Source organism: Bos indicus x Bos taurus, chromosome 16 (genome assembly GCF_003369695.1).
Source record: "Bos indicus x Bos taurus breed Angus x Brahman F1 hybrid chromosome 16, Bos_hybrid_MaternalHap_v2.0, whole genome shotgun sequence".
Classification (NCBI taxonomy): domain Eukaryota; kingdom Metazoa; phylum Chordata; class Mammalia; order Artiodactyla; family Bovidae; genus Bos; species Bos indicus x Bos taurus.
The window spans coordinates 2,158,749-2,178,171 of NC_040091.1; the positions used below are offsets into that span (position 1 = coordinate 2,158,749).

General features: G+C 54.7%; 1 protein-coding gene across 3 annotated transcripts in view; it reads right to left on the reverse strand.

The window, feature by feature from the left end:
- Positions 1-893: 893 nt before the first annotated feature.
- The window catches only part of LRRN2 (leucine rich repeat neuronal 2), a 60,934-nt gene continuing 42,404 nt past the window's right edge, over positions 894-19,423 (reverse strand). For all 3 annotated transcript variants that reach the window (XM_027564240.1, XM_027564239.1, XM_027564238.1), the window contains one exon: positions 894-3,944. In XM_027564240.1, coding sequence (XP_027420041.1) covers positions 1,578-3,716 — 2,139 coding nt within the window. In that variant the 5' untranslated portion in view covers positions 3,717-3,944 and the 3' untranslated portion in view covers positions 894-1,577. The remainder of the gene's footprint in view (positions 3,945-19,423) is intronic.

Sequence of the window (19,423 nt, forward strand, 5' to 3'; positions counted from 1 at the left end):
CCGGCTACTGGTCTGGCTTCCTTGCATCTACATTTGCAACCTTGAGGGTGACTTAAAGCCCACTTCCTTCATGTCTGCTAACTGTGTCTGTAACATTGGAGTCCTCAGGTTCACATGTGGCTTCTTTTCCATCTCAAGAGACCCGTCTCAGAAACAAGAGCTGTTGTCTGGCAGCCTCTTGCTCTGGAACCCCCACTGGCTGGCCACGGCAGCCCCCTCCCCTCGGCTCTTCTGCTTTTCCAACAGATGTTTCTCTTCACATTTGTTCCTAAGAAGTTGATCCATTAAAAAAAAAACTGCAAAAGCAAACCTGGCTCATTGCAAATTATACTGAAATGGACTGGAAAGATAGATGCTGCAGTCTCCCACAGCCCTACCCTCCTCAGACCCTCCATCACCCCCCCCAGACCCCTCCTATCCCAGTGAGCCAAAGTCCTTGCTGTCTTGATTTGAAATTCTCTGTGTGACTCTGCCTCTTGGGTTTGTTTAATTAGAAATAGGCTGGGAAGTGCTTCCTATGTACTGGCATGTTAATTGCTTATCACAGAAAAGGAAGGGGTGACAGTGTGTGGTGATGGAAATTTCCACTGTCGCCATCTCCAGACTCTTCTCCATTTTTCTCTCCCTCTCACTCCATGTCTCCTCTTCTTTCCTCTCCTGTCAGCCTCTCCTGCGCACCATCCCCAGATCTCCTGCTCAGTTACAGGGCTCTCTGGGGAGCAGTCCGGAGGTGCCTGCACGTCAGACTCCAAACCTGCGGGGCAAACTGCGCCTCTAGCTCCAAGCTCCCCCAGCTCCCTCATCCCCCCAGCCCTCCTGTCACCCTCAGGCTCCAAAGGGATTCAGAACTGAGAGTTCTGTAGTCACACTCAGTATTTGAATGATCACTTCTCTTTTGTTCCCTTCCTCTCCCCTTATTGTTGTTATTCTTATTTATTTTTATTTTTTACAAAACAGGAGCAAAACTGAGTTGAGGGGAAGTGACACGTTTCTCCACGAAGGTACAAAATTGCCTACAGAAAGTCACTGTCAGTGCGAGCCGGCTGCCGGGCAGAGCCGTTCCTGGGCATCCCTCTTCCACGCGTCCTTCCAATCCAGCGAGGCCGGGGCAGGGCCACGTGGGGAGCAGTTCTCCCCAAGGTGGGGAGGAGAGGCCTTCAGCCCTTGCCCAGGGTGGGGGAAAGAGCAAGCAACTGAGACTGCACAGATACAAAGAGGAGGGGGTGCCTCCTGTGGGCTGGGGCCCTGGGGACGCAGGCAGGGGACATCCAGGCAGAGGCCCAGGGCTCTCCGGGCACAAAGCCAACTGGGGAGGCAGGCGGCTCTAGCCAGAGTCCTTCCTGCTCCTTGGAGCTGCTCCTCAGAATGGCAGCAGAGGCGCCCCCAGAAGGTGAGGGCGGCTCCTGGAGGCTGCGGGGCACCCCCTGGGGCTGGAAGCTGGTTGTCTCGGTTCAGCTGCCAGGCCTCAAGCACGTGGGTCCAGGTCAATTTCCTGGCAGGGCGTCTGGCCCAGATTGCTTCCCTCTTGGTGAAAAGTAGTCCGAGTTATTTCTCTACTGCCGAGAACAGGCTGAGCTTCAGGAATTCTGTGACGGTGGCGGGGACCGAGTCTCCCCTTCGGAGGACCTGGGCCACTTCCTCCCTGGATTCCAGTGCAGGACGAGGGGTGCCGAGACCACCCGGGCAGAAGGGGCGCTCCAGCCCCAGAAAGCCCAGACTGGGAGCAGGGGCCGCCCACCCACGCTCTGCCTGGGCTGGCCGGCGCCAAGCTGGGCTGCCAGCCCGGCTGCCAGCAGGAGGACGGCGAGAGCCAGGATGGCTATGAGCCCGGGCCGGTCCCCTAAGCCTCTGCGGCAAGGGGCGGCCTCTGTAGTCCTGGCCCACACACAGGCCAACTGGGTGTGGGCATCCGCGAAGGCCACCTGCAGGCAGGCCCAGTACTCCGTGGCCTGAAGGAGGCGCGTGATGTTGTAGCTGTGGGTGCCCCGTGGCAGGCGGGCCAGCGCGGTGGCCCTGTGGCCCCGGAGGGTGGAGGCGCTGGCCCAGGTGAGGTTGGTGGAGACTGTGTTGGGTGGGGAGACCCAAGACAGCAGGATGTGGTAGGGGTGGGTCTCCTGAACCTGGAGCTCCAGCCCCCACGCCTCGTCTCTGCCGCGTTGCAGCGGGGCCCGGCCGACAACCACACTAACCGTCTTCGTGTCGGCCCCAACCAGGTTCTGGGCCACACAGGTGTACAGCCCTGCTTCTTGCGCTGTCACCCTCCGCAGCTCCAGCGTCCCCTCGGGGTACACCCGGTACTTGCGGCCCGCCCAGGCGGCCGTCAGCCTAACCCCAGCGGGAGTCACCCAGTAGATCTCGGGCTCGGGCTCCGCCAGCGCCCGGCAGTGCAGCAGCAGGCTGTCTCCGCTGGCCACCTGGAGGCGCGGGGGGAAGCTGCGGGGGGAGATGAGGGGCAGGCAGTGGTCCGTCATCTCCCGGAAGGCCACCTCCCGCACTGGGAGGCGCTGAAGGTCCGGGGGCTCGGCACACAGCGTGGACTGGGGCTCGATGAAGCGGACGCGGGTGCTGGTGGCGTTAGCCCAGCGGATGACACAGTCGCAGCGGATGGGGTTGCCATGGAGACCCACCTCCTGCAGGTTGGGCAGGGACTCCACGGTCTGCTGGTGCAAGGCACTGAGAGCATTGTTGTTGAGCATGAGGGTCTCCATCTGGGGCAGGTGGCGGAAGGCTCGGGGGTGGATGAACGAGAGCCGAGGGTTGTTGGTGATGTCCAGCTTGGTCAGCTCGGGGAGGTTGACCAGGGCAAATTTGTCGATGGAGACCAGTTCCTCCATGTTGTTCAGCCCCAGCTCCTTGAGGTGCAACATGTTGGCAAAGTCCCCGGGCCCCACCCGCTGGAGTGGGTTCTTGTTCAGGTCTAGGAACTTGAGCCCCGGCACCTGCTCCAGCGCCCGCCGGGGCACACGGGCCAGCTGGTTGTCGTAGAAGGAGAGGCTCTCGAGGCTTTGCAGCCCCTCCAGGGCATAGTCAGAGATCTCCCGCAGGTTCATGCCCGCGAGCACCAGGCTGCGCAGGTTGGCCAGGGGCCGGAAGTTCATGTCCAGGATGGCATCCACCTTGTTGCCGCCAATCATGAGGATCTCCAGGCTGGGCAGCATCTCGAACCAGCGGTTGTCAACGGCCCGCAGCAGGTTGGAGTTGAGATGTAGCCGTAGGAGGTTGCTGAGCCCTGCGAAGGCCCTGGGGGCGATGCGGTAGAGCTGGTTGTGGTTGAGATAGAGCTCCTGCAGGCTGGCCAGCCCCGCGAAGCTGTGGTCCTCCAGCCGGGTCAGCTGGTTCTCCTCCAGGTGCAGGCTCAGCAGCTGGGGCAGGGCACGGAGATCACAGTCTCGGGGGTCTGAAAAGCTGTTCTGGGACAGGTCCAGCTCCGTGAGATTGGCCAGGTAGCCCAGTTCACTCTGGTCCACGCGGACGATGCTGTTGCTCTGCAGAAGCAGGGTCTGTGTGCCTGCGGGCAGCGCTGGGGGGACCGCCGTCAGGAATAGGTCATTGCAGTCCACGGTGGTGGCCTCGCGATAGGACGATCGGGGGGTATACCAGGGCCGGATCTGGCAGGCACACCCAGGGGGGCAGGGCACGTGCCAAGGTACCACGGGCACTGTGGCAGTGGCACCAGCCACCCACGCTAGCAAAAGGGGGGCCACGAGGAGCCTCATGGTGGAGCTGCAGGGCAGGGGACCATCCACAAGAAGAGTCTGGAGTCCCAGTGCTCTTGGCGGCTCGCAGGCTGAAGGTCAGCAGCCCGGCCAGGACCCAGGGAACCACCCCCCCAGGGCAGTCATTCTATGCGGGGACGGGAAGGCACCATTTCCTGCCCTCCTGGGAACAGCGCTCCATCCTGGTGCCGGGTCTGCTCACTCGTCACCATGCCCCGTCAGGGCAGCCTGGAAGGAGAGGACGCAGAGTTAAGGAGGGTTCAAAGGATCCGAATCTACCCCCTCCTCCCGCGTCTCCCGCATTAGACTCAAGAGGCCAAAGGACAAGATGAGCCAGGGCTCCTGCGCTCCATCCTACAGCCCTTCAGCTTTGTTGTCCTTTTCTCCCATCTGCTGGGGGAGGGACTGGGAGTCCTCAGGGAAGCAGCAAGAGATTGAGCCTTGGACGCTCCCGGGATAACTCGGGGAAGGTGTGTGCGTGTGGAGGAGAGGGAGTGGCTGGAATTGCTGTCATCTTCAGAGCCCTTCTGAGCCCAGAGAGACAAGAAATAGACTCTCCGGCCTGCCTCTCTTCTCTCCTCCCTCTCTCCTCAGCTCACTGAGTAAATGGGAAATAAAGTGACAGTTTTCAGACATCTCTCTGCACAGTGTGGGTAGAAGGTCGCAGAACCAAATGTGGCTTCTCAATTCCAGGGTAAGCTCCTAAGACTTTGAAAGTTGAAAGGCAGTGGGCCCCAACCCTGTGCCCAGACCGGCTGGGGCAGTGGGGTGGTCGTCTGGGGTCTGCTTAGGCTCTCCTGGGATGGAGGTCGGCTTTGTTTTTTGCCAACTTTCCTACCTGGAGGTAGGGGCTTTCCCTTCCCCAGCACCCTGGCCAAGTTGCTAGGAGGAGGAGGTGGGTTTAAGCCTGGGTCTGAGCTCTTCAGTCCTGCAGGTAAGACCTTAGGTGATCTGGCCTCTGCCCATTCTCCTAGCTTTGGCCACTGTACTGACTCACTGCAGCCAATATTCTGGGCCAAAGTTACCCTCGACATTCACCTTCTCATGGTCTCCCAGACAACTTCCACTTGTTCTTGAAAACTCAACCTAAGGCCAGTCACCTCCTACAGAAAGCTGCTTCTCACCCTCTGCACCCTTGGAAGGCTAAGGGCCTGGCTCCTGCTCTCCCACTGCCCTCTGCTTTCTTCTGTCACAGACCTGATCACACCATGTGGAAATGTCTCTCCAGCTGGGAACCTGTGTCATTCATCATCATGCTTACATCCCAGGACAGGGGCCCAGGGAGGGTTTATCATATAAATCAGTCTCTGTGGTCCCAGGGCTCCTTTCCCCAGGAGGCTGGGTCCTTACTCCTACTCCCATTTAGAATCTCAGCGACTGCTGTCCTTCGCAGGCATGGACAATCCAGTCTAGATTCTCTGGAACCCAGGGCCCGGCTGCATCACCCTTGATGCAAGTCCAGCCTTGGCCTAGAACCAATATGGGGAACTAGAGGACACCTCCAAGCCTCATCTGACTCCCAAGTGAAGGTCTGCCTAGGTAGTTTTCCAGCTGCAGGCGTCAGGGGAGCACACGGTTACTAAACACCTGCAGTTTGCCAGGACCCAAGGCTGTGCGTGTCTTATTTCACTTAACCATCATAAAGATTCTATAAGATATGCATTAATACTTCCAGTTTCCAGATGAAGAAACTGAGGTTCAGAGATGGTTGAAGAGTTTGGCTCAAGCCACACAGCTGGCAAGTGGCAAGAGCCAGGAATCCAGAGGGTGTGCCTTTTACACTGTCCTTCTCTGCCCCACATCTGGCCCGACCCAATCCTGGGCACCCTGAGCTGCCCTGGCCGCTGCAGCAGCAGGCTGGGTGCCCATTTGTGTCCCCTGAGGAGATGACTACTTGCCAGGGAGCTATGAGAAGCTGGGAGCTGTGTCTCCCATCACCTTCCAGGCAGGTGCCTCTCAGTCGGCCAGAGGCGCTCTTTGGCTTCCTCCTCCCACTTCCAGGATGCTGGGGCTGGGAGGGGAGCAATTGGAGGCCTCCTCTGAGCAGGGGAGCGGCATGCCTGTTTACATTCGACTACTTCCCACCTTCCTCTGCAGCTATTTCTGAAGGTGGGAAAAACAACATGACTTAAAATGCACAGAGGTTTTGCGTGGGGGGTGTGTGTACACTGACACATAAAACTCAGGGCAAACAAACACACATGTACAAAAGCATGCACACCTCCATCCACGTGCAGAGGGGAGCCGGGGGACCTCAGCCGCCCAGGCCGGTGAGTGACAGTCGGGACGAGGGGTGAGGACTCTGTCAGCCGCCCAGGCCGGTGAGTGGAGGTCAGGAGGAGGGGTGAGGACTCTGCAGTGTGCTGTGTGGTGCAGAGGAAGCAGGGCTGTCCCTGTCGTGGGGCTAAGACTGTGGTCCTGCCTCACGGGCACACCAGAGGCCTCTGCTTCTTGCCCAGGCCTGACAGCAAACAGATCTTACTGTTACTTACCACTTCCTACCAGAGCACTTAGGGAAAAGCTGTTGACTATTCTGAGCATCTGTTCCTTAGTGTAGAATGAGCTCGTCATTAGGATTGAAGGAGCTGGGTGTGGTGCACACAGAGCTCAGGAAGTCTTAGTTGTCCGCATCCCCCAGGATGGGGAGGCACCCCAGCTCCAGGACTTCTCAGAGGGGAGAGAAGTTGGATCCTAGGACTTAACCAGTCCCTATGAAGCTTGCCCACTGTGGGCCTAGTGTCATCCCCAGGTGGGGTGGGGAGCTGGGGGCAGAACCAAATGCCACACCTTTAAGAGTGCCACTCTGGCAGGACCAAAAATGTAAAATGATTAGGAGAGCCCAAGACAGCTCGTGAGGGAAGAGAAGGCTGCAGTGGGTGGAGAGGGCCCTGAGGCCCTGACTGAGTCCCAGGCTCCTCTCCAGCGCCTCTGTCCCGGCGCCTCTTTCTGCTGATGCACAATGGTGTGAAGGGCATGGAGAAGCCATTTAAAAGCTCATTTAAAATGTTCAGAGACATGCCTTTCCCTCTACCCCAGGCTCACCCACCTCCTTGCCCCTGTGGCTGGGCTGGGGTGAGAGCCGGCATCTAGAGAGGGGCAGTGGCTGGATGCCTCACGTTCACATGCACCTCTGGCCCCGATGCTTGGCAAAGGCCTAGACAAGTCCTCCCCACCGCTGCTGAGCTTCCAGGATAGAACTCAGAGCTGCCCACTCACCTGCCATCACCACTTAAGGCTGTCTTGCACATGGCCCACTCATGCAGGCTTGATTAGCAGTTTCTGCAGGAGCTGCAGAGAAAGCTAATTGTCTTTTATCTATAATCTCCCCGGGTGAGCAAGAGTTCAGATTATCATGTGTATGCTTTCCCCGAGAGCTGGATTTCGGGCTCTTGGTGGCAGGGGCCGTGTCGTGCGTGTTTTTGTGTCCCCGTGGTGCCAAGTGTAGGACTGGCAGAGGATACTGGTGAGTGGATACAAAGAGTGAAGTATGTAATGCTCCTATCAATCCTGTGTGCAGGCAGAGAAGGAAGAGATTATTTAGTCTCTGCAGCAGGAGCAACTGAGGCACCTAGAGGTTAAGTGACATGTCGGAGGGTACATGGCTTCTGACGTGGTGGGGTCAGAATTCAAACCCAGGTCTCTGACTCCATAGCCTGCCTCCCCGGCCCACGGCTCACTGCCTGGCAGACCGATGCTGGCCGGCCTGGTGGCCCAGCAAGCCTGCCTCAGTGGCCAGGCCCTCAGGGACGACCTGACCCTCTACCTCTCCTCCCCAACAGCGACCTGAGGGGGCCCTCGGGCACCATGCCTTGATTCCTATCTACAGGGACGCCCCTGGGGACACACAGAGAAGCCCCTGCTCCTCTGTGTGGTGGCACAGACCTCAGTCTGCCTCTGGACTGGGGGCTGGGGGCTGCTGTGTGCAGACCTCTGCAGCCTTGGCCTTCAGTGAGGGGGACATGGCGGGTCTAGCCCAAGAGAAGAGAGGAGCAAAGCTTCTTTTGGAAAAGCTGGCTCTGTGAGCTCTGACGGACCCCCTCTTCCAGGCAGCTGCTCTGGACCTAGCAGAAAGTATGGAATGGACTCCAGACACTTCCCACTGAACCACGATCCTTGGCAAAGCACCGAATGAAGAATTCTGGAGAAGCTGGCGTCAGGGGCAGAGCGGCCCTTCTCCCGTTTCTCTGGCCCAGCACAGCTGGGGGCTCCTGCCAGCAGACAGCGATGCTCCTCCAGACGGCCGTGGGTGCAGAGTGGATCTATCCCCCTCCCCTCCTTGCAGCCCAGCCCCCCTGGGCTGGGAGCCCTCAGGAGGGAGGAGCAGCAGGCAATGATCGATGGCCTGGCCTTCACTGCAGCTTCAGTGCCAGGGCCCCCTGAGCTGCAGAGACAGATGGGCAGCATAATTGAGTGTAGCGTTGATAAACTCCGGCCTCCTCACTGGCAGATAAGCTCTGGGTGGGGGGACACGAGGGGCGGGGGGCGGGCAGCGCTCCATCTGTACACCTGGCCCCTGAGAGCTCCTCCTGGGAGGGGAGCATGGCCCTCGCGCCCGCCTCCCATTTAATCACAGACAACCAGGACCTCAGGGCTGCAGGAGACCTCAGCGTTTATCTAGTCTTCCAGAGTCTGAATTCCATAAATAACTTATGCAAAGGAGGAGTGGTGAAGCAGAAGGAAGCCGGCCTCTGCGATCAGTTTTGAGTTTGGCTCTGCCGCTCACTGTGTGACCTTGGGCAAAGTCAGCGCCCCGGGCCGGGAGGTGAGGATGAGACCCTCTCACAGAGCTGCTGTGAGGACCCCGGATCGAGGTCTAGGACGTGCCTGTTCGTGGCCCTCACAGCCCCCTTCCCCATTGCCCCTCCCCCCACCTTAGCTCCTACTTCTCAACTCTTACCTTTTGTAGTTAACTTTTCCTTTCTCTTATTCAGGTATAATAAGAGAGCACATAAATGGCACAAATCCCAAGTGTGCAGCTTGATGAATTTCTACATTAGTAGATACCAATATAACCACCCCTTGAACAAGAAACAAATACTTCCAAGCCCTCCTGAGGTTCCTGTGCGACGTTTCCCAGTCAATGTCCAGCTCCCACCTGGAGTAGCCATTGTCCCCCTGTTTCTGTCACCATCAGTCAACTTCATCTTTTAAGCACAGAATTCCCCTTCCTTCCCCATCACAACTCGAAACCACGGCTCTGGAAATATTGAGTCAGGCTCTAGGGAACTCCAGAACCTCAGACTTGAAATTCACTTAATTCATCCTCCTGCTTCACAGTGACTATAGCTTCTCAGGGTCTCATTCTTAATAAGTGATCTCCAAGAAGGGAGATGCCTCTATTTCTCTTTCTTGATCTACAGTCCTACATCTTAGGGTCCCCCCTCGGGTTGGAACCCTATGACCTGAACCCGTGAGTGCTATGCTGCCTCGAGGCAAAGGCAGGATGACCTCCTGGCCCCACACACCCCTGGCAGCTCTTCCCCAAAGCCCTGCTGGGCCTTGGCCTCCTCCTGGGGCAGCACTGCTGGCCGCTTTCTGCTGCCAGATCTATAGATATTCTGATGACAGAGTCTGCGGCAGCAGGCAAGGGGACAAGCGGGGGAGCGGTCAGAGAAGAGAGGCCCAGACCAGACTCCTTCTCACTGCCCCGGGCCCCTGCACCTACCCATTTCAGAGGCTCCTCGCACTTGATGGGCCCCAAGCCCAACATCTCCCAGCAAACCTGCTCAGGCAGCACCAGCACCCACCAGTCTCCAAGACTGGAAATCGCCACCGTGACCCTCTCCCGCCTCACACTGCCCTCCGCAGTGCGCATGCTTACGATCCCTCCTCATCGCTTGTCTTGACTCTTACGATAGCCTCTTTTGGTGTCTCCTTCTCAGCCCTGAGTGACCCTCTTGTTCCCAAACACCTCATGCTCCCCCCAGACTAGACCTGCTATTTCCTTCCCTTCCTCAGGCCTCGCACTCAACCGGCAAAACCTCTCCCCAACTTCAACTGTCAAACTCCTCTCCAGTCATTAAAAACCCATCCCAAATGCCACCTCCTTGTGACATGTTCCCAGAGTCCCTCCGAGAAAGGTGGTCATGCCCACTGCAGCCCCTGGAACCCGGAACAAACCTCCACTGTAACAGCATCTGTCTTACTGCCATTCAGTGAGCCTGTTTCCTCAACCAGGATGCAAGTTCCTGGAGGAAGGAATGGTTTGGTACTGATTTTTATCTTCTCAGAACCTAGGGCAGTGCAGAGGGTGGGAGGTGTTTACAACCATGAACTATGAGCAGCAACCCATTAGTGGGTCATGAAAACAGTTTAAAGTGGATAACAATGTGCATTAAAAAATGAAATAGACAATAGAACGTGTGGTATGTAGCTAGAGGAAGCAATGTTTTAAGAAACGTTTTTCTTTCTGTTTTATACACACACACACTTGTACACAGTCAGATATGACGCAAAATCATGCATTTTTGCCCTTGAGTCGCAGCTATAAAAGCTTGGAAATGATGAGTCTGCAGGGCCTCTCTGACTGAGGTGAGTCCCTTCAACTCTTGTTGACGCCGCAGGAAGGATGATATAAATCAGTGTCAGAGGGAAGATACACTCCTGAGTGCTTTGTATGTGCCAGATTTCTATTTGTTGGCCCTTTACATACCTTATCCTATCCTTGCAACATCCCTGTAAATGGGTACTTTTTAGAAGAGAAACTTCAACTCAGTGGAGCCCAGGGATCAGACCTAGGTCCCACAGCTCGGATGTGGATGGGCCTGAGTGGGAACCCGGCTGTGCCTCACACACCAGCCCTTTCTGCTTCCATGATTCTGGTACCAGAAGCTGTTCCAAGAGTGGAAGATGTTGGGGAGACTGGAGGAGATCAGGGATAAAAATGGGGGGCATCTCTTGGGGAAAGGATGAGGTCTTCCCATCCACCTTTGCCCTCTCTTCCACTTTGCAGTGAGAGGAGTCACTGTTCCAGTAAAAACCTTTTCCTGGCTTGGGAGGGAAGGGATTTGTTTCCAGAAAGAAATATCTGCATCTCCAGGTCTCTGGACTGGCTTTGGACTCTCGGGGGCCTTAGATTAGGTCAGCCATTCAAAAGAGGGCTTTGGAGTCAGTCTGTACCTGAATCCTGGTGACCTTGAGTATCCCTACTCAGGCTGCTCCTCGGTAGCTGGGGAGAGACCTCCCTCATGGGGGAAATCTGAAAGAGGTGATGCCTGCCAAGCGCCCGGCATTCAGTGGAGCCCTCTTCCACTTCCATCTCCCTGGGTTTGTCTGGGGCACAGTCTCCAGCTTCCAGGCCGCCCCCACACCAGGCCCGCCCCAGACAGCTTGCCCGTGGATGTGTGCCTCCTAGTTTGGGCAGCCCTTCCCAGGAGCTCTTCCATCTCAGGCTGACACTCCTTCTTGGTGGAGCTGCCCTCTCTTGGGTCAACTCTAAGCACTCCCTGCGGCTTCCAATCAGGGTTCTGTTTCTAGTCTTCAGGACTCTAGAAGGCTCTGGAACTCAGTCCACTTATAGATCACCAATGTCTGACACTCTCACCCAACAAACAGTTCACTCTCCTTGGCTTAGGTGAGCAGCGCCTCCATTTGCCCAGGTGCTCCTTGGAAGGGTCGAGAGGGCCCTTCCTAGCAGCGCTGCAAGTGTCCCAGTGTGACTGCAGCCCACAGACCGTCTGCACTGGCCACCAGCCCAAGGGGCAGCCAAGGCCAAGCGCCGACCTTCAGCCTCTCCCGCTCCCTCCCTGTAATTGCCCCTGCCCTTCCTAGAAGCAGCCGGGGGTGCTGGGCAGCATTTCAGCAGCCCTTAAGACGCAGTGGGTCCCTGGGAGCCAGGTGCAGGCGGAAGGAGGGGGAGGCTTCAGAGAACGGCAAGCAATGCGCCTTCCTGCTCCGCTGCTTCTGCACATGCAGGGGCCTTGCCCAGAAGTCCCTGTCGCCGCTCGTGTACCCTGGGAATTCTCTGCGGCCTCTCTCACACTGTCCTTCTCTCAAGTCTTCCATTACCACCCCCGCCCCCAGCTAATTAATCCCTTGCTCTTTTTCTCATCGAGGAACCCACATCCAGTATGATGCTCAGCTCCTGTGTCAGACTGTGAGCCCCTCGAGGGCAACTCTGTGACCCCTGTGCCCAGAACTAAGGGGGAGAGAAGCACCAAGGTGAGCACAGTGGGGGTGCGCTGGGAGGGGTGCCTGGGGGGCGGGCTCGGGGCTGAGGAGAAAGACGTGGAGCCAATGGGGAACAGACCAGTTACAGAAGGAGAAAGGCCAAAGCTCTTCTAACGGAAAAAGAAAACGAAATCAGAATGAAAATTGATGAGGCGGAGAGAAAAGGAGGACTCGTTTCATCAGCAGGTTTGCCAGATGAAGCTCCGAGATAAATGGCGCGTCGGAAGGAGCCTCGGCCCCGGTGGGGCTCACCGCCTCCCCTCTCTGTCAGCTGTCTCGGGCAGGCCTGCGAGACAGATGGCTGCAGCCGAGCCCTGCGGAGGGCCCCCCGCAACCGACCGCAGTGAGCACGGCCTGTCCGCGTGGCCTCCTCCAGGCCCGCCCTGCCCAGCCTGGGCCTGCCCCTTCCTGGGGCCCTCCCCGTCCCCTGCTTCCGCCCTCAGTCAGCACCCCCTCGTCCTGCCCCGACTGGAGCCTTTGTCAGAGGCCCGTGTGACCTGGGCCCGCATCCAGCTTCTCTGCAGTCAGGGCGGGAGCAGAGGTCACGGGAAGTGGCAGAGGGCGCGGGGCGGGACAGGACTGGGTTTGCCCCTGGCCTCACTGGCCTGGGGATGTGTCCGGGCCCCTCACCTGTGACCTGGGGGCTGGGCCACAGAGCGCTTCTAAAGCTGAGGTCCCTGGACCGGCACCATCGGCACCACCTGGAAATTTGTTAGCTGTGCAGATTCTCCAGCCCACCGCAGACCTCCAGGATCGGAGGGTGGGGCCTAGTTATCTGTGCTTGAGCAAACCCTCCAGGTGCCTCCGATGGGCTCCATGTTGGAGAACTGCTGGGCTGGATAATCTCTAAAGCGCCCCCCAGCTGAGCCTAGACTTCTGTAAACAAGAACAATGCCAGATAGGAATGCTTAATTAAAACTCCGCATATGATGAGCTTCATATCATTATGCTGATAGGTCAGGGTTGAGTATTCCAGACGCCTCGCACCTCTGGCCACAAGGAAACTCTCTACCCGATGGGCATTAATAGAGTCGCGACTGTATGCTGGCACTATGGGTGGCTAGGGGTACAAGGTCACGGGGAGGGCAGGTGTGATCACAGATTTAAAAAATCCCCACTCTACTAAAGCATGATAAGAGCTGTCACAGAAGTACCTACCAAGGGCAACATGGACACGGTCCAGAGGAGAACACACAATTCTGCCTCATGAGGGACACTGGGCAAAAATTCAGAGGAAATTTCCAGAAGTCATTCAATCATGCACAAAAAATGGGTAGATCTGAAGGTATGAAATGTACCAATAAAGTTGTTTTTGTTTCTTTAAAAAACAAACCTCCCAGGGAAGTGTTGTCTAAATCAACAGGTCAACAGATGCACAGATGATGAAAGATGTTCTTTACATACTGGGGACACCAGAAACAAAGGTCCCGGGACAAAAATGATGAAGAGAACTTCAAGAACTGAGTGGTCCCCCTTAGTTTCCAAGAGTGCAGGTGGTGTGAAGAGACGGAACAGCAGGCTGGAGCCAGAAGGCACATGTTTCGCAGACAGAGGGCATGGAAGGCAGTGCCTCCTGTAGCCATCAATAACAATACCCTTTATGACCGTTTGCACCTCGCAGTTTAAATTCTTCCACCTCCACGATCCTGTGTGAGTCTCACAATAGGCTGGCAAGGTCATAGATGTCATCACTCCCATTTTAATGGAAAGGATATTAAGTGACTTGCCCAGGATCATATAGCAAGCAAGTGAAAGCCACGGCTTTTAGCTAAAAGACACTGTGTGCTTCCAAATCCAGATTTATTATCCCAGAGGGACAGCAATGTTAATAATGGTAGCCATTGACTGAGGACTCTCTCAGCCAGCCTTAGGCTGGGCTCTGACATGAGTACTCACACTCAGTGCTCAAAACCACAGGAAGATAAGGGGATTACTAGCCCCATTTCACAGATGTGAGAGGATATGTCCCTCACCCAAGAACATCCAGCTGGTAAAACTAGGAGTCAAACAAGGTCTGGCGGCTGCCAATGCCCTCGCTCTAAACCCTGACCCCACAGCACCCTCCTCCAGCTGCCCCTGCCCAGCTCTCTTCAGGCCTGGAAAGGAATGGGAAGTTTCCAGCTGATCAAATTCCCCCAAGCGTGGGCCAGCCCAAGAGAAAGACACTGGCCCCTGGCCTAAGCTGAATAGCCCTTCTGGGAGAGGAAGGCCCTATCCACCCTGGCAGGGGCTTCTTGCCTCCAAGCCCATCAATGCCTTCTGAGCCCCACAGACCTGCTGGGGGACCACTGGCTTCTAGGGCCCAGGGCCTGGTGGAGGGAAACGCTTCCATCCCATGATCAATATCAGGCATAATTCAGTGACTGCAGCAAGTACAAAGGAGTGTAGGTTAAATCAATATTTAGAAGCTTCGAAATGAAACTAATTAAGAGCAAGCCTTAATGATTTTTACTGTCTGGGAATAAAAAAGACAAAAAGCCTGCCTCTATTTCACGATTCCACCTTAGTAGCCTGTAATCGTTTGGGAAGAGCGGAAGGTGAAAAGCGATCCGAGCCAGCCCCACTTTCTTCATTGGAGGAGAGGGGAGTGCCTCGTCCTTGGCAGAGGAAGCCACGGAGGAGAAAATGGGTGGAATGCAGCACAGGATGCAAACAGCATTGCAGAAGTCCACTGGACCCTTACGGATTGAACTGCGTCCCCCACAAAAGATGCAACGAAGACCTACTCCTAGAGCCTGTGCATATGACCTTAATTTGGAAACAAGGTCTTTGCAGAGGTAATCAAGTAAAGATGAGATTAGGTTGCTGCTGCTGCTGCTGCTAAGTCACTTCAGTCGTGTCCGACTCTGTGCCACCCCATAGATGGTAGCCCATCAGGCTCCCCCGTCCCTGGGATTCTCCAAGCAAGAACACTGGAGTGGGTTGCCATTTCTTTCTCCAATGCATGAAAGTGGAAAGTGAAAGTGAAGTCGCTCAGTCATGTCCGGCTCTTAGCGACCCCATGGACTGCAGCCTAGCAGGCTCCTCTGTCCATGGGATTTTCCAGGCAAGAGTACTGGAGTGGGGTGCCATTGCCTTCTCCGATTATTAGTTTAGAGTGGGCCTTAATCCAATACTGGTGTCCTTGTAAGAAGAGGTGAACTTGGACACAGACACGGAGACACAGGGAGAATGCAATGAGGTGATGAAGAACGCAAATGAAGCGCTGCAGCTCTGAGCGGCCAAAGACAGCACCAGGGGCTGGGGGGGAACCTCCCCTCCAGGCTGCAGAAAGACTATGCCCTGCCGCCCGGCCAACATATCGATTTCAGGTTTCCAGCCTCCAGAACCCGAGGCGATTCAGTTACTCTTGGTTAAGCCATCCAGTCTACTTTGTAGTACTTTGATATGGCAGCCCCAGCAAACTTACGCTGGGATCCTAGGTTCTGGCTGTCACTCTACCACTTACTAACTGTACAAGCTTGGCAAAATGCTTAATCTCCATGAGCCTCAGTCTTCACTTCCGAGAAATGGGGATAAGACTAGTGCCTTCTGTCGTTTGTCCAGAGATCTGGTTTAGATCTAATGAAATCATGAGTGTGAAATATGCCATGGGCTGTGATATACCATCTAGGCTTAACTGCTAGTGGAAAAAATCTGGGAATAACTGAGGAGCTGTCTGTCAAATGGGCAGGAAGGTCCTTGCCAGCTCACAAGGCTGGTTTAAAAATCAAATCAGATCACAGGTGTGAGGTGTCTTTGCCTCATTAGCAACATTATATACATGAAAGGGATTCTTAGTGTTGTTCTCAACAGGGATTCTATTTGTTGCCCACTTGGCCCTAGTTTTCTTATCTGTAAAATGAAAGAGTTGGACAACATTAAGATATTTTTTCTAAATCAATTCCTTATACATATATATGTTGATATATATTTGATATATACGTATATATTTAAAGTGGGGGCTTCCGTGGTCGCTCAGAGGTTAAAGCATCTGCCTGCAATGCGGGAGACCTGGGTTCGATCTCTGGGTCAGGAAGATCCCCTGGAGAAGGAAATGGCAACCCACTCCAGTATTCTTGCCTGGAGAATCCCATGGACAGAGAAGCCTGGTGGGCTATAGTCCACGGGGTCACAAAGAGTCGGATACGACTGAGCGACTTCACTTTCACTTTCTGTCCAGATATTTTCCTAAATCAATTCCTTATACATATATATGTTGATATATATTTGATATATGTGTATATATTTAAAATAGTACACCTTAGCATCCTAACTTCGTTCTCATCCCAGCAGCCCAGGAGAATGCAGAGGGGGGCCAGCCAAGTGCTGTGGTAAGGGACGGGAGTGCTGGGCTTTGCACCCTTTTGCCTCCTATTGCCTCAGGGAGGAAGCCGAGCCCTTTTCCTCTGTTCTCACTCAAGCTTACCAGGCATGAAACGAACAGGAAACCACGCAGGCAGCAAATAAAATCTCTATCGATCATGAGATGGCTGGCATCCCAGGTCCAGCTGCTCAGAGCTGGTCAACTTAAATAAATTTTCCTAATGATCCACTCGCACTTAACGCTAGAGCTGCGTCTTGTTAAAGCACAATGAAACGGGGCGGCTGACCGTGGGGCTGCTGCTCTGTCAGGGCCTCGTCCAGGGCTCCAGGGGTGCAGCTCTCAGGTGACCTCTCAGCATTTTGGAAGGAGCTGCACTTTGCAGCAGTGGGGTTCTCAAATGGGGGACCAACCTTCCTGCCATACGACGACCAATATTCTTCCCAGACGGGCATCAGTGTGGTGAGTGAGCATCTGTTTGCACGCCCTCACAGGAAGGGGAACATTCACAGCAGCACATGATAGTCGCCACCACGCGGCAGCCACCTGGGGTTGACACCACGCTGGTGGTCACCCCACCTGCAGCACACCGTCTCCATCAGCATCACCCCGTTGTCGCCCTCAGCTGTGACCCCAGGACCCCTCACTCACTGTCTTCACCACGCATCACTGTGAACACCTTTCAGTAGCATCATCATCCCTGCACCCGCTGCCTCGATCCCGGTCATCGTAAGTACCCTGATCATCCTAAGATTCGTTCGGGTTCACCTCTGTGACTTGTACACCATCTGAAAGAGATATGGATTTTGCCATTGGGAAATACAGATGAAGAGACCCTGTAAGGCTAACATGAGCATGAGTGGATTCACATGTACACCCTAAAAGCAGCATGAATGTGGACATGTGATGCATACACAGTACCGGGGGAAGGGAAGTGGGGCTGGGAGTGTAAACGGGGACAGGCAACCAGAGCTTCGCATTCTCCTTGGGGGAATAAAAATGATCACTCTTTGCCTCCTGTTATCTCTGTTTTTCAAGTCCGGCTGCACCAGAGATTCATATGAGGATCTTTTAAAATATACTCATATCTGCATCTCACTCCAGACCAATTAAACCAATCTCTGGGGGTGCAATGCAGGCATGGAATGAAAACTCCCCAGAATTTATTTGCATGTAAATTTTACATAAAAACAAATCTGTAAAATAAAGTTGAACTCCATGGTTGTTGAAGCATTTAGGGAAAATGTACTAATACCAGTAATTTACTTTAAAATGCAGGAAAAATAAGATGGATTGATGGATGGGAGGAGATGTGATAAAGCAAGTGTCATCCAAGGTTAATGGTAGAATCTAGGTAGTGGGTATATGACTGCTGACTGTTAAATTCTGTCAACTTTGCTGTGATACAATATTTAAAATTTTTCATAATAAAGTAGAGGGGGAAATACCCAACTGGTTTTGCTGAGAAGCACTGCACCTAATGGAAAATTCCATAAGCAAGTGAGCGTCTCTTTCCTCCACCCTCCATGTGTGAAAAAACATCCTACCCTTTTCTCATCAGACTCACGGACTCTCTACCAGTGTTTCCCAGCCCTCCCTGGGTCTCAGCACACACAGACAAGGGTATTTGGGTGGGCACCAGGGGAGATGGAGCAGCTGCCCACGGGAGCGGGCGGCTGGGGAGATATCGGCTGCCCAGGCCTCAAGGGGCTGCCCAAGTGCCAGGGCGGGGCCCAGGACCACTGCCACACAGGCAGGCCAGCTCTGTTCTGCTCAGTGTCCCCAGGTCTCCCCTTTCTAAAGCCTCGGCTAGCGTTCTTGGCAGGGATTAAAACCTCTCCCAGGAACACCAGGGTATACTGTAGTGTGTGTGAGTGTGGGGGGGCAGACACTGTGGGCAGGGCCAGGCCTGTGGTGTGTGTGTGGGTGACTGTGTGTGTCTGGTGTGTGTGTGTGTCTGTGGTGTGTGTGTCTGATGTGTGTGTGTGTGCCTGCTGTGTGTGTATGTGGTGTGTGTTTGTGTGTGTGGTGTGTGTGTGCCTGGTGTGTGTGTGTGTCTGCTGTGTGTGTATGTGGTGTGTGTGTGTGCGTCTGGTGTGTGTGTATGTGGTGTGTGTGTCTGGTGTGTGTATGTGGTGTATGTGTCTGTGTGTCTGTGTGTGTGGTGTGTGTGTGTCTGTGTGTCTGGTGTGTGTGTGCGTCTAGTGTTGTGTGTCTGGTGTGTGTGTGTGTCTGGTGTGTGTGTGTGTCTGGTGTGTGTGTATGTGGCATGTCTGGTGTGCGTGTGTGGTGTGGTGGACGCTGCGGGCAGGGCCATGCCCCCGCCTCATCTGTATGCTCCTCCAGGCCGGCTGGCCCTGCCGGGAGAGCGCCATGGCAACACCACGCTCTTTAAACACAGGAGTCTGTGCTGCCATCGCAAAGCAGCATTAGGCAATTTAATTAAGGAGCTGGCGGCAGACAAACTTTGTGAGTTAAAGGCATTTTATTAAATCCCATTGTATTATGCAGCTCGGTTCCCCCAGGAGCTGCAGAGCTGGCGGAGGACAGAGAATTTGCTGGTGTTTCTTTCCTCTTCTTTGCTTTTTTCTGGCCCCCCTTCTGCTTCATGAATGCATTCACTGAGCGTAGGGGCCCCCGGCCGTGACTGTCCGTTCCCCCGGGCCTGAGCGCCAGGCCCCGGCAGAGAGCCTGCCGGCTGCAGTCTGGGCTACAGGGCCAGGCCTCCAACCTCAGTCTCGAGATCATACAACTAGGAAGGGGCAAGAACCAGTGGTCTTAACAACCCCATTTGATATATTTATAAACTTATATATATGCATGGGGGCTTCCCCAATGGCTCAGTGGGTAAAGAATCCACCTGCAATGAAGGAGATGTGGGTTCGATTCCTGGAGAAGGGCATGGCAACCCACTCCAGTATTCTTGCCTGGAGAATCCCGTGTACAAAGGAGCCTGGAGGGCTACAGTCCAAAGGGTTGCAAAGAGTTGGACACGACTGTGTGATTACAGACACACACATACGCAAGCATATGCATATGCATGTGAGTATATATGTATATGCAGTATATATAATTATTAGTTATATATAAATAATGCTTTTCGGATATAATTCATGTGCCACAATTCACAATCACATTATATTTGAGAGGTAAATTTAGTGGCCGGATTTGCCACCAAGTTCAAGGATGTTTTATTATTACCAAGAGGAAGCTCCTCTTGGAAGGGCATCCAGCT